The sequence below is a fragment of the Saccopteryx bilineata genome, chromosome 1 (assembly GCF_036850765.1).
Source record: "Saccopteryx bilineata isolate mSacBil1 chromosome 1, mSacBil1_pri_phased_curated, whole genome shotgun sequence".
In the NCBI taxonomy this organism is placed as follows: domain Eukaryota; kingdom Metazoa; phylum Chordata; class Mammalia; order Chiroptera; family Emballonuridae; genus Saccopteryx; species Saccopteryx bilineata.
Window position 1 is genome coordinate 3,323,634 of NC_089490.1, and position 20,620 is coordinate 3,344,253.

Genomic DNA, 20,620 nt, shown 5'->3' on the forward strand with positions numbered 1-20,620 from the left:
GTGGCCTCATGCTGAGAAATCAAGACTTTAGACACTTCTGTCTTGGGCACGGCACCCTGGTCAGGAGCTCTGTCCTGTGCTTTCTCGGTGCCAGGGTTCACTTGGTTTCCGTTCAGGGTTTTGGCCTACCCTGCCCACGAGGGACTCGGCTGACCCCTCACACTTGAGTCCTGGCTCTACTGCGACCGTGTGGGGGTCCTAGCTCCGGAACTGTTTCCTTGGTGTGGCAAAAACTTGGGTTGGTAAGGCTAGGTACGAGTGCAGAGAGGGGTGGACGTACAGCTTGCCACAGGCTGTATCAATCACGATTCGGCTTCCCCGGGAAGAACTGGACACGCTGCCTTGACAGCATCCGGGCTTGGTGTGGGACTCACCGACGGAGATCGGTGCACCGTGGAGGGGCTGGGCGGGCCACGCAGGACCCGGCCCGCACCTGCTCCGGCTGGTTTGCCAGGTTCTCTCCCCTGGCAGTACACATATAGCTTGTATTGCACTTCAGTTCTGGTTTTGGTTTGTTTTTTTACAAATGGAAGGCAAGCTCTTCCACCAGTACAAAGATTACATCTCATTTTATCACTGTGGTTTGGAACTGAACCTCCTATATCTGAGGTAGGCTGCTTCTTGCACAGCTTATAAAAGTCCTGCCGCCTACATGAAACCCACCGAACATCATCTACCTAAATTTTGACAGTCAGAGAGAAGGACAGATAGGGACAGACAGACAGGTAGGGAGAGATAAGCATCAATTCTTCGTTGCAGCGTCTTAGCTGCTCATTGATTGCTTTCTCATATGTGCCTTGACCCGGAGGGCTCCCGCAGGGCGAGTGACCCCCCTGCTCAAGCCAGCGACCTCTGGGCTCAATACTATGGGGTCAGGTCTATGATCCCACCTCTAGCCAGAGAGCCCGCGCTCAAGCTGGTGACCTTGGGGTTTTGAACCTGGGTCCTCCGTGTCCCAGTCCTACGCTCTATCCACTGCGCCACCGCCTGGTCAGGTTCCATCTCCCCAATCTTAAGGGCAGTGGGTGTTTGCTTTTACCCTAGACTGCTGGGTTCCTGGGCTCCTCTCCCGTCTCCCACCTCCAGCCCGTCCCGGACACGTCTAGTCTGCGCCGCTCCAGGGAGCAGGCTTGTACTTCTCTGCCTTTTCCCGCTCACCTCCCCTTCCTCTGAGAACTCACGTTTCCCAAACCTTTCCAAGTCCACTCTCAAGAACTGGACGGCAAACGAGTATCAGACTCATAGGATGAAGAAATACCTAGCGATGAATGAATATATCCATTGTTTATTTGGAAATAAACCTCTGAAAAGCCAGGTCACAAACACGGACGGCAGGGACTGCCCACAACGTCAGGGAGCCTAGGGCGCGTCCCCTGGGTTGTCCCAGAATGCCTTCGGTGCTGCCACCCAGGTGGAGAACTCACTGGGGGTCTGGGGCTTACATCTTCTAGTGTCCATCACAGCAAGGGTCAGGGCTGTAGGGATTCCCAGCTCACTGGCAGCTCCTGAAGACGGCATTAGCTTTGGTGGGAAGCCGTCTCTGTCACCTTGGCCAGCGGGGCCAGGTCCAGACCTTGACTCCACAGCAACGGACCCTGGCCCTGGAGTCATTCCCTCCTGGGGAGGCAAGAGAAGGAGCACTTCTTAGGACCCACTGGCATTCTACTGTGTCCACCCACGGCCTGGAGGGGCCAGCTCTATCCTCTGGCCCCTTGCTGCCATGGGCCTTAGGTCTGGACGCCCATGTGACACCCTGGGCACCGGAAGTCAGTCTCCCAGGCAGCCTGGGTACCGCAGCCCACACAGGCCACCCAGAACCAGACGTCACATCCATCACACTGAACCCTGGCTACTTCTTGGGGCAGGCAGCAGTACGGGGCTGCACAGGGCTCCCCGCCCCCCACTGCAGGGGGCATGCTGGGGACGCTTCCTGGGTACTTCTGAGCACGCCCACGTCGATTTCCGAAGAAAGTGACAAAAACCAGGGTCACTGAAAACCTGTAGACGCCTAGAACTTCTCCCGAGATAGTGATAGTGGACCCAGAGAGATTCACTGGACCGATGGTCAGCCTGGTTAGCAGAGCTGACCCAAGTCTTGCCATTCCAGCCTCGAGTCTCGGTCCACTGCCCACACGGAGGCTCTAGAAGGGAAGTGTAAGGCATGAAACGTGGAGACGAGCTCTCCACTTACCCACGGGGTGCCGGCAGGGTCTCCTCTACCCGGAGTCTCTTCCTGGGCTCGCCAAGCGCGGAGGGGCCCTCGGGAGCCTCTCCCTCATCGTCCAGTTCCGCCAACACGCGGTGAGCTGACTTCCTCCGGTTTCTTGGGGTTGGGTTAGAAGGGGCGGTCCCCCCTTCCCCGGGGGGAGCGGAAGCAGGCAGGCCCTGCGGTGCGCCCCCACTCCGAGAGAAAGTGAGGGGCTGGGGCTGGAGCTTGCTGAGGCTGCCGATGGAGTTGAGGATCAGCGTGGCCTTCGGGGCAGGGGACAGGGCGCTGAGGGGGCGCTGTGGGGCCCCTTCCGGGGGCAGCATGGGCTGGAAGCCCGCCCTGGCTCCCTCTCCCCTAGACCGTGGGATGGTAATGGCAGCAAAATCTTGAGGTTTGACTCGGACTTGCTGAAACATGAAGTAGAACTCCGAGGGGCTGGTTCCTGGGGTCCCTTCAGGGCCAAAGGTCAGAAGGTCACCATCGCTCAGCTCCAGCCTGTGACCCCTCGGGAGTCGGACGTTGTTGACCAAAGTCCCTGTAGATGGCGGGGCACCAGACAGGTAAGTGGAGGACAAAGGCAAAGCATCAGTGAGGAGAGGGGACGTGAGGGGTCCTGGCACCCGCCATCAGACCCTCACATTCCAGGTCCCCCAGCAGGCGACATCAGGAAGTTAAGGTCTTCCTGAGCTGGGGACAAGTTTATTTCTTATGCCCGTCCACAGAACACGGAGGGAACAGACCCCCCCAGCCCCCTCCCCACCCCCCCTCTGCTGAGGCCCAGTCCTCAGACAGGCTCACTCTCCTCTCCCACTGCAGGTGGGCACGGCCTCCCAGCCCCCCAGCCCCCCAGGCCCAGACCTCAGACAGGCTCACTCTCCTCTCCCACTGCAGGTGGGCACGGCCCCCCAGCCCCCCAGGCCCAGTCCTCAGACAGGCTCTCTCTCCTCTCCCACTGCAGGTCGGCACGGCCCTCCACCCCCCCAGCCCCCCAGGCCCAGTCCTCAGACAGGCTCACTCTCCTCTCCCACTGCAGGTGGGCACGGCCCCCCAGCCCCCCAGCCCCCCCAGGCCCAGTCCTCAGACAGGCTCACTCTCCTCTCCCACTGCAGGTGGGCATGGCCCCCCAGCCCCCCCAGGCCCAGTCCTCAGACAGGCTCACTCTCCTCTCCCACTGCAGGTGGGCACGGCCCCCCAGCCCCCCCAGGCCCAGTCCTCAGACAGGCTCACTCTCCTCTCCCACTGCAGGTGGGCACGGCCCCCCAGCCCCCCAGGCCCAGTCCTCAGACAGGCTCACTCTCCTCTCCCACTGCAGGTGGGCATGGCCCCCCAGCCCCCCCAGGCCCAGTCCTCAGACAGGCTCACTCTCCTCTCCCACTGCAGGTGGGCACGGCCCCCCAGCCCCCCAGCCCCCCCAGGCCCAGTCCTCAGACAGGCTCCCTCTCCTCTCCCACTGCAGGTGGGCATGGCCCCCCTGCCCCCCCAGGCCCAGTCCTCAGACAGGCTCACTCTCCTCTCCCACTGCAGGTCGGCACGGCTCAGACTCCGTTCCAATCCTGGCTCCACCACTTACCAGCTTGGTGGCCCTGCACAAGCTCACGTCTTTGTGCCTCATTTTCCCTGTCTGCAAAACGGGGCTATCAATGCTCACCTACGTTCAATGTGTTTAAGACAGTGCCTGGCTCAATAGTGAGCACTGAATAAATATTTCCTACTGGAATGACTTAACCCTCCCGCACTCTGCAAACACACCTCACCAAGTCTTCTGTGTTTACCGTCAGGGAAACCAAGTCCCCGAGACGAGGGGTGACGGGTCTGAGGCTGGCTGTGACCCCCTTCACGTCAGGGAGTAAGGTACATGCTCGTGTCACTAGAACATAATCCAACCTATTATAACTGCCCTGAGACGGGAGCAAGGGGCCTCAGCAAGTCTGGAGACGGAGTCAGGTCTGAGCTTGGGCCCCCAAATGGCCAGAGAACGTCACTGATCTCTCCCGGATGCTGCCTCAGGCTTGGGCCACCTTCCAGCCCGTGTGAGCTGACCGGGGGCCTGCAGAGAGCTTCTGACACTGCACGCTGCTGTGGGAAGACCAAGGTCCGGACTTCCCTTGTCCATCCAACCTGATAGGGAGTTCGGGAGGCAGGCAGGCTCCCTGTGGAGTCCCTTAATCGTTTCAGCCCCCCAACTGCTCACGGCTCACCTTGGCTGCTACGGTCTTCCACGCTGACCCTCCAGTCCTCACCCCGGCGCTCAGCGTGCAACTCTGCGTGGACTCCAGAGATGAAACTGGGCTCCTGTTGAGGCCGCAGGGCCACATCACACAGGTCGGCCCTGCAGCCCAAGCGATAGGTGCAACCCGCCCCGCTTGGGGGGTGGAACGTGTAGAGGTCACCGCCCCGGCCACCCCCTATGCGCAGCAGCTGGAAGCAGGGCAGCATGGGCGGAGCCCGCTCCACACCACCTCTTCCACTTCAGGGATCCATCACCGTTCCCACTCCTGGGCCAGGCACGGTGGCCGTGGTCCACTTGCCATCTGATGCACACTTGAGCTATGCGCTGTGCAGTTCCAACTTGGAGCACCGTCCCTGAGCAGTGCACACGCAGAGTGCAAGGATCCTAGGCGTGCGATGCAAAAATGGCTGGAAAATTCAGGGAAGGTCCTGGCGCAGTCCCAAAGCGAACAGGTCCGGTGACACCTTAAGATGAACCGGGTCCTCAGGCTGCAAAAATAATTCGGTGAGCGTTCAATCGGTGCGAGGCAACATACCATTAGGCAGCTTCTGGGGAATGCAAACTCGTTGTGTTTAAGAGGGGGGCCCCTACTTCTCTGCCCTACTAACTTGTCACCTCTGTATCGAGAGAAAAGAAGCTCCTTCCTGCCAGACCCTGCTTAGCCGAGTGGCCAGCCCTGCTGCTCGCCTGCCCTCGCTCTCTGGCCGGCCCCTCGCTTCCCTGCAAATGGGCATTCTCCAGAAAACTGGGTCTAAATCCCGGCTGCCCGGCTTCTCCGGGTGGGGCAGAAACCGGGCTCCCCGAGACCGTGCAAGGCAAACCCAGCCTTCTCGCTGCCCTCCCCAGCCCAGTGTCGGGTCTACCTCGCGGTGCAGTCTCGGAGTGGTCTCTCCAGGCAGGGCCGGCCTGTGCGGCGTCCGGGACCCTCGGGCTCCCCGGGGCTGCCGCTCCGCGGCTGTTTGACAGCGAGAAAGCCGGGCCCGGAGGGGCGTGGCCTCCGCGCGCGCGGGCAGCGCCGACCCCGCCTTCGGCATTCCCGGGTACGAACTTCGCGCCAGCGGGCCCGCCTCCCCCGTACCCGTTTCTGATTGGCTATCTTCTGGACCTTCTCCGTCCCATTGGCCAGAGCTGGCAGGCTGCTCCCTGTCCCGCCTCTTGCCTTTTCTGATTAGCTCAGAAGTTTTCCCGGGTTTCCGGAGTTGGGAGGAGCCGGCAGGGCGCGGAGCTACCTGATGTCGTCATTGGGCCCGACTTTGGACGTTACTGCGCCTGCGTGCACCTCATCCCGGCTCCCATTCGTGGTGAAAACAGGATTTTGAGCCGCCCGCCACCGGGCCGGTCTGCGCAGGCGCGGCGAGGGGCGGAGTTCGGCCCCGAGCGAGAGTAGGGGGTGTGGCCAAAGGACTAAGGGGGTCTCGTGCTAGGTGAGGGAGGGGCATTCGAGAAGCGTCGGTTGGGGGCGGGAAGGGGCAGAGCGGGGGTTCGGGGGGTGGGTTCCGGGGTCCATAGGGGCAGAGGGGTGCAGGGGCCGGTGAAGGGTCGCACGAGGTGGTCAGAGGCCAGCAGGGGTCGGGGGTGGAGGGCTGAGAGGGGCCGTGCAGCCGGGAGGACGGCGGGCGCGAGGGAGCAGAGCGATGCCTTCAGGGGCGCGGGGACGTAGGTGCGGGGCGGGAGGGCGACGGGAGTCCCGGAGGGGGGGAAACAGGTGAATTTGGGGGAGGGGGGACCTTGAAGAGCCCTGTGCTCTGGGACTCTGGGAGGGAGCAGGGTGGGCGACAGGAAGGGACGCGGAAGGGACAGGAGGCGGAAACCGAGAGGAGGTTGCTGCAAGCTTGGAAGAGATGTCAGCAAGCTGGCTTTTCTGCCGGGGGATCTAGGCTCTGCCTGGAATCCCGGGATTCCTGGGAGCCGTCCCACTCGACCTGCGGCCACATCCACGTGGGTCCAGGCTGTGGGCGCGCGCCGGCGTGGGCCGGGACCCAGGGGTCCTGGCTTGGTGTGTGGGTGGGGGTCCCCAAGGCCGTGCCGAGCCGCGGATGGGGCTCTGGAGACGGGGCTCGCAGCCCCTGCACTGCGCACCCCCTTTCTCACCTGCGACCAGGAATGGCCGAGACTGGAGAAACTTGCGGAGGAGGGTAAAGCCACTGCCCAAAGTCCCGAGTAAAGCGTCAGAGCTCCCTTCAGCCTGTCCCAGAAATCCCCTCCCACCCCACGGTTATTGCCATCAGCTCTAGCAGCGACCCGGTGGGGTCCAGCAGATGAGGTTCGGGTATTTCCTACTTCTTTCGGGAAGTAGGGAAAGAGGAGAGTCCCGAGGCCCTGACTGTTATTTGAGGGTTATGGCTTTGTTATTTTTAGGGGCTTTCTCTTGGGAAGCGGGCCTGAAAGTTAAATACAGTGCCATTGTTTCTCCTCTTGTCCAGGGGGACATAGATGACTGGACACAGAATCTAGAGACCACAGATGACCTAGAGATGTTTCGACCTTCAGGTCAGTGGGACCTGGCAAGGGGACTGGTGATTGTCTCTCCCTGAGAAACTGACCCTCTTTGTCCTTGTGATTCCTCAGGTTCCACTGGGCTCATTCCCCCGTCCCACTTCCAAGCTCGGCCCCTTCCAACCATGCCAAGAATGGCTCCCACGTGGTTCTCAGACAGCCCCCTGGTCCAACCCCTGGCCCATCAAGGTGTGTCAGAGACGTGGCCAGACAACCGGAGGCCTCAAGTGATGCTGTGGGACCGGGATGTGTGTGATGATGGGCAGGAGCCCGGACGGAGGGGCAGGTAGGGCGTCCACTGTCACCGTTTCCTCAGGCTTGCTTGCCGGTGACCCTTCTTTACCGAGATAGATTCCTTGCCCTGTTTCAGACCTTAGTTCCATAATTTGTTCGTTTTTCCATAGCAACTATTGGTGCCTACAATGCATAAATAATGAGAGCGTGCTGGACGCTAGGGATGGGGATAATCAAACAAAATAGAAATCTTTTTTTTTTTTTTTAAATTTTTTAAAAATCTTTTATTTATTCATTTTAGAGAGGAGAGGGAGAGACAGAGAGAGAGAGAGAGAGAAGAGACAGAGAGAGATGAAGGGAGGAGCTGGAAGCATCAACTCCCATATGTGCCTTGACCAGGCAAGCCCAGGGTTTCGAACCGGCAACCTCAGCATTTCCAAGTGGACGCTCTATCCACTGCGCCACCACAGGTCAGGCCAAAATAGAAATCTTGATATCAAGGAATTTAAAATCCTGGCCCTGGCCGGTTGGCTCAGTGGTAGTGCGTCAGCCCGGCGAGTGGAAGTCCCTGGTTTGATTCCTGGTCAGGGCACACAGGAGAAGAGACCATTTGCTGCTCCCCCACACCCACCCCACCGCACCCCTCACTGCCCCTCCTCCTCCCCTGCTGCAGCGATGGCTCATTGCTTTGAGCAATTTGTTATTCGGTTGCCCAGCAACCGAGCAAAGCCCCAGGTGGGCAGAGCATCGCCCCCTGGTGGGCATGCGGGGGTGGGGGTGGGGGTGGGGGTGGGGGTGGGGGTGGGGGTGGGGGTGGGGGTGGGGGTGGGGGTGGGTGGGGGGTGGGGTGGATCCCGGTTGGGCGCATGCAGGAGTCTGTCTCTCTGCATTCCCCTTCTCAATTTAAAAACAACAAAGAAAGAGGAATTTAAAATTCCAAGGGAAGACACAGATTGAGCAACAACTGGTCGTAACAAAGCAAGAGGAAGTTCAAACTAGCCCCGTGTACTCTGCTCTGCGGACTCATTGGGGCGGTGGACATGCTATTGGAGCTGGCCATGCTATTTGTCGATGTGTTTCCTGTCTTGCCTTGTGTACTGGCATGTCGTTCTGCCCTGTGCTCCAGAGTGGGCTGGCGGACGGACCTGCCCTGGGCCCCGTCAAAGAGGAAGGAGAAAGGGGAGCACTGGAGCGGATGTCAGGAGACGGAGACTCTCGGTCCCTCGTTTGGCTGCCAGCTATGGGTCACAGTTTCTGTAGGCTACAGTTCTGGCTTTAGCCTGATCTATGGTGGCACAGTGGATAAAGCATTAACCTGGGGTGCCGGTTCAAAACCCCAGGCTGGCCGGGTCCAGGCACATGGGAGGAGCAACTACTATGAGTTGAGGCATCTTGCTCCTCCTCACCTGTTCTCTCTCATCTCTCTAAAATCAATATATAAAATCTTTTTGTGTGTGTGTGTGTGTGGCAGAGACAGAGAGCGAGAGGGAGAGATAGGGACAGAGACAGGAAGGGAGGGAGATGAGAAACATCAGTTCTTTGTTGCAGTTCCTTAGTTGTTCATTGATTGATTTCTCATATGTGCCTTGACCTGGGGGCTTCAGCAGAGTGACTCCTTGCTCGAGCCAGCGACCTTGGGCTCAAGCTGGTGAGCCTTGCTCAAGCCAGATAAGCCCGCGCTCAAGATGGTGACCTCGGGGTTTCAAACCTGGGTCCTCCACATCCCAGTCCGAGGCTCTATCCACTGCGCCACCACCTGGTCAGGCAATATATAAAATAAAAAAAATAATTAAAATAATAAGTCCTGTAGCCCAGTGGTCCCCAACCCAATGTAAGAATAAATAACTTACATTATTTCCGTTTTATTTATATTTAAGTCTGAATGATGTTTTATTTTTAAAAAATGACCAGATTCCCTCTGTTACATCTGTCTAACACTCACTCCTGATGCTTGTCTCGTAAGTTTGACAATTATATTTAAAAATACCACAGTTTTTATGCCGGTCACATAATTTTATTTTGTGCATTTACCCGTCCCACCGTAAAGCTGGTCCGTGAAAATATTTTCTGACATTAAACTGGTCTGTGGCCCAAAAAAGGTTGGGGACCACTGCTCCACTGCTGTAGGACCCCTGCTGTAGGACCCCTGCTGTAGCCTGTGGTTACGGCCTCAGTGTGGAGCCGTGCCCAGAGCGCCCGGCCTCGCCGGATGGAGAGAAGCCCTGAGCTTTCTCTCCCCACATCTCAACTTCTTGCCCTTAAATCAATTCAGGAGCCTCTGCACGAACTACCAACCTCTTCCATCCAGACCGTGTGGTCTAATGATGGGTACGGTTGATGTTAAGACGTTGGCCTGTACTCGGCTCCCGCTAGAGCGCCCTGTGCCGTGAAGTCAGCCAGCCTTCCTGTCTGTGAGCCCATACACCGACCGGCAGGCTTAGTAGAACCTCGATGGAGGATGGCGGTGATGGGAAGGCTGACATCCGCCCCGCCCGCGCCACCCCATTTCCCCGCCTGGGAGCGGAGGGATTTCTTCTGTTCTGTTCTGCCCCAGAGACGGGTCTCCCCTGTGCTACCCTGTCTCTGAAGGTCCGTGGAGCTGCAGGGGGCGCAGGCCTTGAGCCAGCAGGCTGAGCTGATCTCGCGGCAGCTGCAGGAGCTGCGGCGGCTCGAGGAGGAGGTCCGGGCCCTGCGAGAGACCTCCCTGCAGCAGAAGATGCAGCTGGAGACCCAGGCCATGGAGCTGGAGGCCCTGGCGCGAGCAGAGAAGGCCGGCCAGGCTGAGGCCGAGGGCCTGCGCGCCGCCCTGGCTGGGGCCGAGGTCGTCCGGAAGAACCTGGAAGAGGCGGCCCAGCGGGAGCTGGAGGACGTTCAGAGGCTGCACCAGGAGCAGGTGAGTGTGGGCGTGGCGAAGGCCGGAAGCTTCCCTGCAGAGAGCAGGCCTGGAAGGCAAGGCCCCCACGAGCCCAGCTGTGGGGTGGTGAGATGTTTGGTGAAGGTGGAAAAGCATGACCTGGGAAGAGGGCGACCTTGGTGGGTGGTCTTACTCAGATGGCTCTTGTTCCCGAGACTGGGATGACCCCCCCCCCCCCCCCCACTGGACGCTCTCCCTTCCCTTCCAGTAGCCAGCAGTCTGTCTTCCTGTTTTGCTCTGGAGGCACTGGCTGACTGGGAAGGGGAGACCGTTCAGTGGGTCAGTGTTTATCAGAGCTTCCTCTTCCATCCCCGAGCTGAGAGCCGGGAGCCGGGTCCCTGGTGAGCACCTGAGCGAGCCACTGCCCGCCTGGGCCGCTGACAGCCTAGTGTGTGGGGGGGTGTTCAGCACTTGCTTTAATCCCAAGAAGGTGACTGCACGTGGGGGATGCAGTGCAGGACAGGGGTCCTTACGCTGGGGGGTGAAGGGAGTTGCCCTAACCACTCAGCGTGTTAAATGAGATCATACCGACACTGGGGGGACACTTGGGTGAATTCCTTTGTGACCTTGCATGAGTCAGATGCCAGAGCCACTAACGAAGGACTGGTGTGTTGACGAAAGCACTAAACTTAGAAGTGACAGAATGAAAGTAAAGTTGACAAATGACGAACGAGGGGAGAGTATTTATAGCTCATGCCACAGGAAGAGGCTGATATCTCTACAACTTAACGTGTGCTAGAAATCCGCAGGGGAGACCGCAGTCCAGTCAGAAAACGGACAAAGCAGGTGGTTCAAAAACCTACGTATAAGTGGCCTTAAGATTCACGAAAGATGCTTAAGGATGGGAAGTTGACATCTGTGCTGAATAGAAATTGGCTAGTGAGGCGTGTGGGGTGGCTATGAGAGCGGGTGTGACACAGGGCAGCGTGGAGGACCACGGGAGGGGCGTGGCCACGGGCTGCGTGGCTGTGGTTGGTGCGCACAGCGAGGCTGCAGGGCTGTGGTTGGTGCGCACCGCGAGGCTGCGTGGCTGTGGTTGGTGCGCACCGCGAGGCTGCGTGGCTGTGGTTGGTGCGCACAGCGAGGCTGCGGGGCTGTGGTTGGTGCGCACAGCGAGGCTGCGGGGCTGTGGTTGGTGCGCACCGCGAGGCTGCGGGGCTGTGGTTGGTGCGCACCGCGAGGCTGCGTGGCTGTGGTTGGTGCGCACCGCGAGGCTGCGTGGCTGTGGTTGGTGCGCACTGCGAGGCTGCGGGCCCATTCAGGACTCGATCTTGAGAACAGTGAGCAAGCGGGAAGGGTGTACAGCAGGGCATGACAGGACCAGGCCTGTGGCTCTTGTCCAGAGAGATCGCTCTGACTGGTATAGAAACAGGGTGGAGGGGCACAGGCTGGAGATGAGGGTGGCCACGTTCCCTCCTTCCCGTCTGTCCTGGACTCCCTCAGTGTCCCCGACACCACCACCGAGAGGTGCAGCAAGAAAAGGGCCAGGTTCTGGCCTCCCTAGAGCTTCCCCTTGGGTGGGGACAAGAGTGGGAGGGGCAGGAACAGGCTGCAGGACAGCGGGGTCAGGACAGTGGTTGGTCGGGACTGGAGGGCCCCGGGAGGCCTTCCAGAGGAGGTGGCCTGGAGTCTGAAGGAGGCGGGCTCAGAGAAGCTGCCTAGGCCAAGGCTGGGGGAGGGGGCTGTGCAGACAGAGGGAAGAGGCTGGGTGTGCTGGGGGAGGGGGCTGTGCAGACAGAGGGAAGAGGCTGGCTTTGCTTGGATGCCAAGGGAGCCACTGCAGGATTTTGAGGGCTGGTCAGGGGGCTGTTGCCGCTGGCAGGGTCAGAGGTGAGGGTGGCCCCCCTGAGGCTGGTGGCAGGAGGGGGAGAGAGGGGAAGAGAGGATTTGCGGGAGACCTGGCAGGAACGCTGATGAGTTGGAGCGCGAGGGGGCGTACGTCTCTTGAGATGGTCCCCACTTGCTGTGCACTGGCGGCCGGTTGGGCCGTGTGCTGGGCTGTTGTCTAAGGTCACAGGAAGCTGGAGGGGGAGATTTGCCCAGATGTAGGGGTGCGCTGGCCCCTGCTGAGCCCCCTCTCTCCACAGCTGTCTTCCTTGACCCGGGCTCACCAAGAGGCTCTTTCCAGTTTGACCAGCAAAGCTGAGGGCTTGGAGCAGGCTCTGAGCAGCCTGGAAGCCAGGAGGGACCGGGAAGCCCAGGAGCTGGCCGCGGCCCAGAAGGAGGCCGAGCTGCTGCGGGACCAGCTGGGGTAGGTGGGGGGGGGACAGGGGCCCAGCAGTTGGTGGGCGGGCGGGGCCGGCCTGCAAGGTGCCCCACTGCCAGCACCCTGTTCCCACCCCCATCCTAGCAAGGCCCAGCAGGACTTGGAGGTCCAGGTGACCTTGGTCAAAAACCTAAGGAGCTATGTGGGGGAGCACATCTCTCCCGAGGTCCGCAGCCAGACGTGGGAGTCGCAGCGGCAGGAGCTTCTAGAGACGGTGCAGGTGAGCTGTAGGCTGCCCCTGTGCGGGGCCCGGAGAGGGGGGGCGCAGACAGGCCGCCCCTGTGCGGGGCCGGGAGAGGGGGGGCGCAGACAGGCCGCCCCTGTGCGGGCCGGGAGAGAGGGGGCGCAGACAGGCCGCCCCTGTGCGGGGCCGGGAGAGAGGGGGCGCAGACAGGCCGCCCCTGTGCGGGTGGGGCCGGAGAGGGGGGCGCAGACAGGCCGCCCCTGTGCGGGGCCGGAAGAGGGGGCGCAGACTAGCCGCTGTCCGCCCTGTCTTGCTGGCAGCACCTCCAGGAGGACCAGGACGGCCAGCGCAGGACTGCGGAGCTGCTGCAGGTGCGCGTGCAGAGCCTCACGCACATCCTCTCCATGCAGGAGCAGGAGCTGGGCCGGAAGGTGAGCGTGCCCAGCCTGCCTGTGGGGGCGGGGCAGGTGCGGGGGGGGGGGGGGCTGGGCGGGACTCCGGCAGGGAGCTTCCCTCCCTGCACCCCTCTTCTGTTGCCTGGGCAGCACGGAGGAAAGCCAAGATGCGACCTCCTCCACTTGCAGCTCCCGCCGTCCGAGTCCCGGGAGCCCGAGCTTCCCGGGAAGGGCCAGTCCCTGCTGACGCGCTGGCGGGAGAAGGTCTTCTCCCTCATGGTGCAGCTGAAGGCGCAGGAGCTGGAGCACGGGGCCTGCGTGCAGCAGCTGAAGGGACAGGTGCCGGCGCTCCTCCTTCCCGCATTCTCCCCGTCCTTGCTCTTTACGTCCTCGGGGCTGCGTTCATACTGCCGCGTGCTGGGGACGGCCTGACAGACAGACAGACAGACAGACAGACAGGGCTTAGGCTCTGGAGCAGACACAACCGGCGAGCAGACGCTTAGGTAACAAACGGAACTCCACGTAGTGGTGTGTGCTGTGAAGGAGGGCTGACAGACTAGGGGCCAGCATTCTCAGGCAGGGTGGGCCTGCCCCGGGACATGCTTCTGGCAGGAGACTTGGACTCAGACTGCACTCCGGGGAGCCCAGGCTTCTTGTCCCCCTGCCTGGCGCTGTCAGCGGCCCCGCCCTGCCGCCCCTCACTTCCGCCCCCGCCCCAGGTGGCCGAGCTTCAGGAGAGAGCCGCGGCCCAGAGCCAGGAGCAGGCCATCCTGCAGCGCTCCCTGGAGGACAGAACTGCACAGGTGGAGGTGGAGCGGATAGGCGCCAAGGTCCGCGTCTGGGCAGGCGGGGGTGAAGGGAGCGCTGGGAAAGCCCCGGTCCCTGGGCCAGGGCCCCAGAAGGGACCCGTCTCTTTACTGGCTCCTTCTCAGGCCCTGCAGGTGGAGCTGAGCCGTGCCCAGGAGGCCTGGCGCCGGGGGCAGCAGCAGACAGTGGAGATCCAGCAGCAGCTGAAGCTCGTGGCCAGCGCCGTGGGCAGGTGTCTGGGACGGGGCGCAGGGTGGGGCGGGGGCGGGGTAGGATTTCTGCTTCCTCAGCCTCCCTGGCCCTTTGGAGTGGAAGAGCCTCAAGCAAGAGCAGCTGGAGAGCTAGCCCCCGGGACACAGGGCTGGGGGGCGGGAGCCGCCTCCACGTTCGCCCCGGGTCACTCTGACCCCACTGCGTGTTTGGCCGGAGGGGAGGCAGGCCCCCCATTTGGTCCAGTAGCAGCCTGACACTGGGAGGGCCCCCTTCCCAGCTGTTCGAGGACGGGGACTGTGGGCAGTTCTTCCCTTTGCTTCAAAAACTTGACAGCCGTGCCCTGATTAGTTGGGAAAAAATTGTTTATTTTAAAGTGGGACACACGTCATCGGCTTTTCGATTTTTTTTTTTCTATCTAAAATATGATGGTTTCTATTTTTTTTTTTCAGAGAGAGGGTTAGATAGGGACGGATAGGAATGGAGAGAGATGAGAAGCATCAAACATTGGTTTTTCGTTGCGACACCTTAGTTCATTAATTGCTTTCTCATATGTGCCTTGACTGTGGGCCTTCAGCAGACCGAGTGACCCTTTGCTCAAAGCAGTGACCTTGGGTCCAAGCTGGTGAGCTTTGCTCAAACCAGATGAGCTCGCGCTCAAGCTGGCGACCTTGGGGTCTCGAACCTGGGTCCTCTGCGTCCCAGTCCGATGCTCTATCCACTGCGCCACTGCCTGGGCAGGCTGACGGTTTCTTTCTTAACTGCAAGCCTGTGTCTCAGACCATGTTCCTTGGCGGTTCCTTCCCGACTCCTTGTAACCTTTAGAAAGACTGCTAAGGAGAAACAGGCTTCCCTGTGCTGGCAGCGCCCCCTGCCTCCGGATGTGGGTTCCTGTCTGAGTGGAGCTCTTAGCCGCCTGTCACCTGTGCTCTGTGAATGTCCACTGGGGCTTGGGCTCTCCGTGATGGGTCACAAAACTACCCCGACACAGCTGGGCCTTGCCCGCCACCCCTTCTGTTGGGCTTGTACCCTGGGGACTAACTGAACTTTAAAACTGAGGGAGGATTTCAAACGCCTGGAGTGAGAGTCGCTCTAGTTACGACAACACCCCGCCCAGTTCAGTTCTTGGTACACGCTCCTGCCTGCAGGAGAACAGAACCTGGGACAGGGTTTTCTCCCTGGGGACCCCGGGACGGGTCCTGCTGGTGGCTGATGGCTGGGAAGTCCCAGGTGCCGTCCGTGGCAGGTTTGTTCGTCTCCGAGTGGCGTGGAGACCTCAGGAAGTGGCTTTAACAAGAGTCACAGAGGGTGCTGGAGTCACCCAGACAGTTTTCAGGTGGAAGTGGTCTCCGCTGTGCCTTTGTGGAGAGCTTGTTTTTCTGTTGGGAAGAGGGTCTCCCTGGGGAATCCCAGTCCTGCCCCTGGGTGGTGCTGCCCCCCCCCCCCGGGCCTTCAGGCAGGGGGACTGGGGAGCCACGCTGGTCCCCTGGGCCTGGCTGGTCTCCTCTGGGCTGGGGCACAGCTGCTGCTGCGGTGATGCACCTGGCCTTCACTGGTCTGGGACCTGGGGGAGGGAGAACTGGTCTCACACATAAAGGGACACACTCACTGCTGCTGTATTTGGGCAAGGGCCCCTTAGAAGAGTGAGGGAGGCCGCGAGTTCTGCTCCTTAGAAAAGGGCACATATGTTCACATACCCCGAACATGGCACACGTGCGAGAGCCCGGGCCTGGAGAGGTGTCCAGGGGCCTGCAGGTGGGAGAGTCAGTCAGCTAGAGGTGAGCCCGCTGCGGGCACTCAGCCTGGCACCGCAGAACCGCTTCTGCTCCGCCCTCACTGTGGGGTCTGGGCCAGGCAGGGTGTGCTCCGCCCTCACTGTGGGGTCTGGGCCAGGCAGGGTGTGCTCCGTGGACATCGTGGCTTTACTGCTGGGGCCAGAGAAGGTGACCGTAGGCTGGGGACCAGGGTCACTGCGCTCTTCGGAGCGACTGGATCATGCTTATCTGATGGTAGAAAAGGGCCTCCTATACCCTCAGATTTTCCTCTGTCAGCTGGGGAGCCCGGACGTGGCCGCTTCACCTTTTTTCCTCCCTCTGCGACCCCTTCCCTGCGTCCCCGGGTCCCTGTAGGACAGGTGGGCAGTGCTGTCCCCTCCCTGTGTCCCCGGGTCCCTGCAGGACAGGTGGGCAGTGCTGTCCCCTCCCTGCGTCCCCGGGTCCCTGCAGGACAGGTGGGCAGTGCTGTCCCCTCCCTGTGTCCCCGGGTCCCTGCAGGACAGGTGCAGGGTGCTGTCCCCTCCTTGTGTCCCCGGGTTCCTGCAGGACAGATGCAGGGTGCTGTCCCCTCCCTGCGTCCCTGCAGGACAGGTGGGCAGTGCTGTCCCCTCCCTGTGTCCCTGGGTTCCTGTAGGACAGGTGGGCAGTGTTGTCCCCTCCCTGTGTCCCCGGGTTCCTGCAGGACCGGGGGCAGTGCTGTCCCCTCCCTGTGTCCCCGGGTCCCTGCAGGACAGGTGCAGGGTGCTGTCCCCTCCTTGTGTCCCTGGGTTCCTGCAGGACAGGTGGAGGGTGCTGTCCCCTCCCTGCGTCCCTGCAGGACCGGTGGGCAGTGCTGTCCCCTCCCTGTGTCCCTGGGTTCCTGTAGGACAGGTGGGCAGTGCTGTCCCCTCCCTGTGTCCCTGGGTTCCTGCAGGACAGGTGGAGGGTGCTGTCCCCTCCCTGTGTCCCCGGGTTCCTGTAGGACAGGTGGGCAGTGCTGTCCCCTCCCTGTGTCCCTGGGTTCCTGTAGGACAGGTGGAGGGTGCTGTCCCCTCCCTGTGTCCCTGGGTTCCTGTAGGACAGGTGGAGGGTGCTGTCCCCTCCCTGTGTCCCCGGGTCCCTGCAGGACAGGTGGAGGGTGCTGTCCTCTCCTTGTGTCCCTGGGTTCCTGGAGGACAGGTGGAGGGTGCTGTCCCCTTCTTGTGTCCCTGGGTTCCTGCAGGACAGGTGGGCAGTGCTGTCCCCTCCTTGTGTCCCCGGGTTCCTGTAGGACAGGTGCAGGGTTCTGTCCCCTCCTAGTGTTCCTGGGTCCCTGTAGGACAGGTGGAGGGTGCTGTCCCCTCCTAGTGTTCCTGGGTTCCTGCAGGACAGGTGGAGGGTGCTGTCCCCTTCTTGTGTCCCTGGGTCCCTGTAGGACAGGTGCAGGGTGCTGTCCTCTCCTTGTGTCCCTGGGTCCCTGTAGGACAGGTGGAGGGTGCTGTCCCCTCCCTGTGTCCCCACATCCATGCAGGACAGGTGCAGGGTGCTGTCCCCTCCCTGTGTCCCCACATCCATGCAGGACAGGTGCAGGGTGCTGTCCCTGCACAGCAGCTCCAGTCCTCCCAGGAGCGGGGTGGGATTGAAGGGTCAGCAGCCTGTACCTGTCCAGCTTTCAGACCTGGCTCCAGAACACCGTGGCCGGGGTGGAGCAGGCCGCAGCCCAGCTGCCCAGCCTCAGCAGCCGAGTCAGCTATGCCGTCCGCAAAGTCCACACCATTCAGGGTGAGCAGGGGGCTGCCCGACCAGGTGCCCCGGCCCCCAGCTCTCCTTGCCCATGTCCATCCTCCTGCCTTCTCGGCAGTCCGCCCTTGTTCCCCTCCCCCTGTGCATCCCCTCCCCCCTTCTCACGCTCACACACTCACACTCACACTCACACTGGTCTCTATTGCCCCCCCCCCCCCAGGCCTGATGGCTCGGAAACTGGCCCTTGCTCAGCTGCGCCAGGAGAGGTGAAGTTCCCGCATGCACGCGGACGTGGATGGGGGGATGGTGGTGTGGCTTTGAGGGATTGCATGCTGGGACCCAGGAGGGATGGGGCCGCTGGGTGACTCCCTGCCCTGCCTCAGCTGCCCCCCACCCCCGCCGGCCGAAGTGAGCCTCGAGCTGGAGCAGCTGCGGGAAGAACGGAATCGCCTGGACGCGGAGCTGCAGCTGAGCGCCCACCTCATCCAGCAGGAGGTGGGCCGCGCCCGGGAGCAAGGTAGGCTGGTCCAGGCCCCCCATCCCCATCCCCAGCCGGTGCGGTGCGGAGGGAGAGGAGGCCAGAAGAGCTGGGGTCTAGCGCGCGGAGGGACCCAGACAAGCTCGCGCGTTCACAGGTGAGGCGGAGCGGCAGCAGCTGAGTGAGGTGGCCCAGCAGCTGGAGCAGGAGCTGCAGCGGACCCAGGAGTCCCTGGCCAGTGTGGGGCTGCAGCTGGAAGCGGCTCGCCAGGGTCAGCAGGAGAGCACAGAGGAGGCTGCCAGCCTGCGGCAGGAGCTGACCCAGCAGCAGGAGAGCTACGGGCAAGGTGTGCAGGGGCAATGGGCCTGGAGGCGGGCCGTGGGGCTGGGCTCCCTGACACCCCCCCCCCCTCGTGGGCCGCAGGTTGGGGCTCCCTGACTCCCTTGAGCACCTTCTCCCTAGCCCTGCAGGAGAAGGTGGCTGAAGTGGAGTCCCGGCTGCGGGAACAGCTGCTGGAAACAGAAAGGAGGCTGAATGAGGCTCGGAGGGAGCACGCCAAGGCTGGTGAGGTCTGCCGGGGCGCACGGGGCTTCCAGGGAGGAGGAAGTGGCGACACAGGTTATCAGAGACTTTGTACAGCTCTCTCTGGAGTGTGCAGGTGATGAAGTTACAGGGCCTGGCACAGCCGAATTCTCAGGGGCGAACACCCAGGGAGCCAGCGCCCAGCCCGGGCGCCTCCCAGTCGCCCCCTCCGCAAAGGCGCCTGCCATCTGCCCATCTCCCAGTGACTGACGATTACCCCAATTATTAGGACAAGTTTCAGACCCTCAGCACGTGAGAAAAATGCGTGTTCACACCCATGTCTTCTCTGACCACACCTGCTCGCTGTCTTGACACAGAGCCACTTAGACGTTTCAGTGCAATTACTTACATTACAAACGTGACTGTTGACCTGCATCTCCTACGAAGGGGAAAATCCTCTTGTAACCTCAGTACTGATGTCACACTTGAAAAATGAACATTATTTGCACAAGACCTGATAACCAGTTCCTGTCCAGGCCTCTCCTGAGGGGTCCCAGGAAGGGGCGGTGTGGGGGAGGGGCTGCCGGCCCACAGGTCTCCCCGGGACGGGACAGGACAGGACAGGACGGAGGAGACCCTCAGGGAGCTGGGCACCTGCAGTCCCGCCCATCGTTCCAGCCCCGTTTTCAGGGGGCCTGGCTGTCCCTGGGCTGCCCACAGCTGCCCACACCCGCCCCTCTGCGCCCGGCTCCCCGCAGTGGTGTCCCTGCGCCAGATCCAGCGCAAGGCGGTCCGGGAAAAGGAGCGGAACCAGGAGCTCCGGCGCCTGCAGGAGGAGGCCCGGAAGGAGGAGGGCCTGCGCCTGGCCCAGCGCCTCCAGGAGCTGGAGCGCGACAAGAACCTCATGCTGGTAGGGGCCTCCAGCCGGCAGCGGGGGCGGAGGTGTGGAGGGGGAGGGGCGGCTCCGCCCGCTCGGCGGCGGTTAACCCTCTCCTTCCCAGGCCACCTTGCAGCAGGAGGGTCTCCTCTCCCGTTACAAGCAGCAGCGGCTGTTGGCAGTCCTTCCGCCCCTGGGCAAGGGGAGCTCTGTGCAGCCCGGCCCCGGGCCGGCAGGGCCCGCAGCGCCTGGGCCTCCAGCAGCGGCCCTCTCCCCCAGGAAGTCCGTCAAAGGTAATGGTCTGAGTAGGAGGAGACAGGTCTGGGCACTTCCGGAACCCCTGCCCCAGACACACTCGAGTGCACGAACCTTGTTCTCTTGTGAGCCTTGGAGGCCTCGGCCCCCTTGACCCGTGCCCACTTGTCCCCAGAGCCGCCCCCCTCCTCACCCCTGTCCGTGGCAGCGCTGTTCAGCTCCTCCCCCTCGGGGTCTTCTTTCCCAGGGTCCCTCTCTGTCCTGCTTGATGACCTGCACGGCCTGAGTGAGGCCATTTCCAAAGAGGAAGCTATTTCTCCAGGAGACAGCTAGACCACCCCGTCTCCCGGGCACCACTGAGCAGCCCGGGCTTGGGGCGCCTGCGAGCTCAAGGGGGTCCTCACGGTCCAGGAAGACCGTGGAGAAGTGGGGTGAGGTTTTGGGGGGGGGTCTGCCCTCGGGGACGCCAGCCACCAAGATGTCTGTGAATTCTGTGGCTCAATAAAGATGACTGGTAGGAGGCAGCGCTTGGGCCTGTCTCTGGAAACAGGACTTCTGGGCAGCGCCTCTCGGGAAGTGTGGGGGCAGGTCCACACTGCTCTCTCTAGTTCAGTTTCTCTTAGAGGACGGAACGGAGAGAAACATGGGTCGCTTGTTCCCCTTGTCTGTGCACCACTGGTTGACTCCTACGTACGTGTGCCCTGACTGAGGGAAATCGAAACCAGAACCTTGAACCTGACCTGGGATGCTGAGGTCACCAGTCCGAAACCCCAGGCTTGCCTGGTCAAGGCACATGCTTCCTGCCCCTCCCCCCTTCTCTCTCTAAAAATAAATTTTAAAAAACCTTCAGAAAACGAAACCACCACCTTGGGGCAGCGGGACGACGCTCTAACCCGGTGAGCAGCCCGGCCAGGGCTGGACGGCGCCTTCTTTAAGCCCCTTTCCTGGGTACTTGGGAAGTTTCTGGAGAACCCCTTGGTTTTCCTTATTTGCTAGTTTTAAGACTTCTACCTCTGTGGATGATCAGTGCCAGGAGTGAGGAAGACAAAACATCCCTGGTTCAACAG

At 61.5% G+C, this 20,620-nt stretch overlaps 3 protein-coding genes across 14 annotated transcripts; 1 reads left to right on the plus strand and 2 right to left on the minus strand.

The window, feature by feature from the left end:
- Nucleotides 1-1,283: 1,283 nt before the first annotated feature.
- Nucleotides 1,284-5,459, minus strand: TCF19 (transcription factor 19). Its single transcript, XM_066252878.1, has 4 exons — nt 5,303-5,459; nt 4,408-4,927; nt 2,192-2,744; nt 1,284-1,617 (listed from the first exon to the last, which is right to left on the minus strand). The coding sequence occupies exons 2-4, from the start codon at nt 4,643-4,645 to the stop codon at nt 1,608-1,610; spliced, it is 801 nt and encodes a 266-aa protein (XP_066108975.1). The 5' UTR covers nt 4,646-4,927; nt 5,303-5,459; the 3' UTR covers nt 1,284-1,607.
- Nucleotides 5,460-5,740: 281 nt separating this feature from the next.
- CCHCR1 (coiled-coil alpha-helical rod protein 1) lies at nt 5,741-20,074 on the plus strand. Of its 9 annotated transcripts, none has more exons than XM_066254194.1 (18): nt 5,741-5,863; nt 6,863-6,929; nt 7,008-7,221; nt 9,759-10,062; nt 12,171-12,334; nt 12,434-12,569; nt 12,854-12,964; nt 13,079-13,267; nt 13,648-13,758; nt 13,861-13,967; nt 17,348-17,460; nt 17,642-17,687; nt 17,805-17,938; nt 18,057-18,245; nt 18,362-18,463; nt 19,180-19,331; nt 19,423-19,591; nt 19,801-20,074. In XM_066254194.1, exons 2-18 carry the CDS (start codon nt 6,914-6,916, stop codon nt 19,884-19,886), a joined length of 2,343 nt encoding a protein of 780 aa, XP_066110291.1. In that variant the 5' UTR covers nt 5,741-5,863; nt 6,863-6,913; the 3' UTR covers nt 19,887-20,074. The 9 variants fall into 9 exon arrangements, with proteins under 9 accessions (XP_066110291.1, XP_066110288.1, XP_066110289.1 ...); XM_066254191.1 differs by lacking the exon at nt 5,741-5,863 and adding an exon at nt 6,232-6,574 and having other exon boundaries at nt 18,362-18,468; nt 19,462-19,591; XM_066254192.1 differs by lacking the exon at nt 5,741-5,863 and adding an exon at nt 6,233-6,574 and having other exon boundaries at nt 18,362-18,468; nt 19,465-19,591.
- Nucleotides 14,022-19,558, minus strand: LOC136321097 (ice nucleation protein InaU-like). 4 transcript variants are annotated; one of them, XR_010728402.1, is made up of 4 exons: nt 19,428-19,558; nt 18,778-18,860; nt 15,643-15,694; nt 14,022-15,509 (listed from the first exon to the last, which is right to left on the minus strand). XR_010728402.1 is itself a non-coding variant. In XM_066254196.1 (2 exons), exon 1 carries the CDS (start codon nt 17,251-17,253, stop codon nt 16,021-16,023), a length of 1,233 nt encoding a protein of 410 aa, XP_066110293.1. In that variant the 5' UTR covers nt 17,254-17,337; the 3' UTR covers nt 14,022-15,509; nt 15,643-16,020. The 4 variants fall into 4 exon arrangements, 1 of the variants encoding a protein (XP_066110293.1); XR_010728401.1 differs by lacking the exon at nt 19,428-19,558 and having other exon boundaries at nt 18,778-19,169; XR_010728400.1 differs by lacking the exons at nt 15,643-15,694; nt 19,428-19,558 and having other exon boundaries at nt 18,831-19,169.
- Nucleotides 20,075-20,620: the final 546 nt, after the last annotated feature.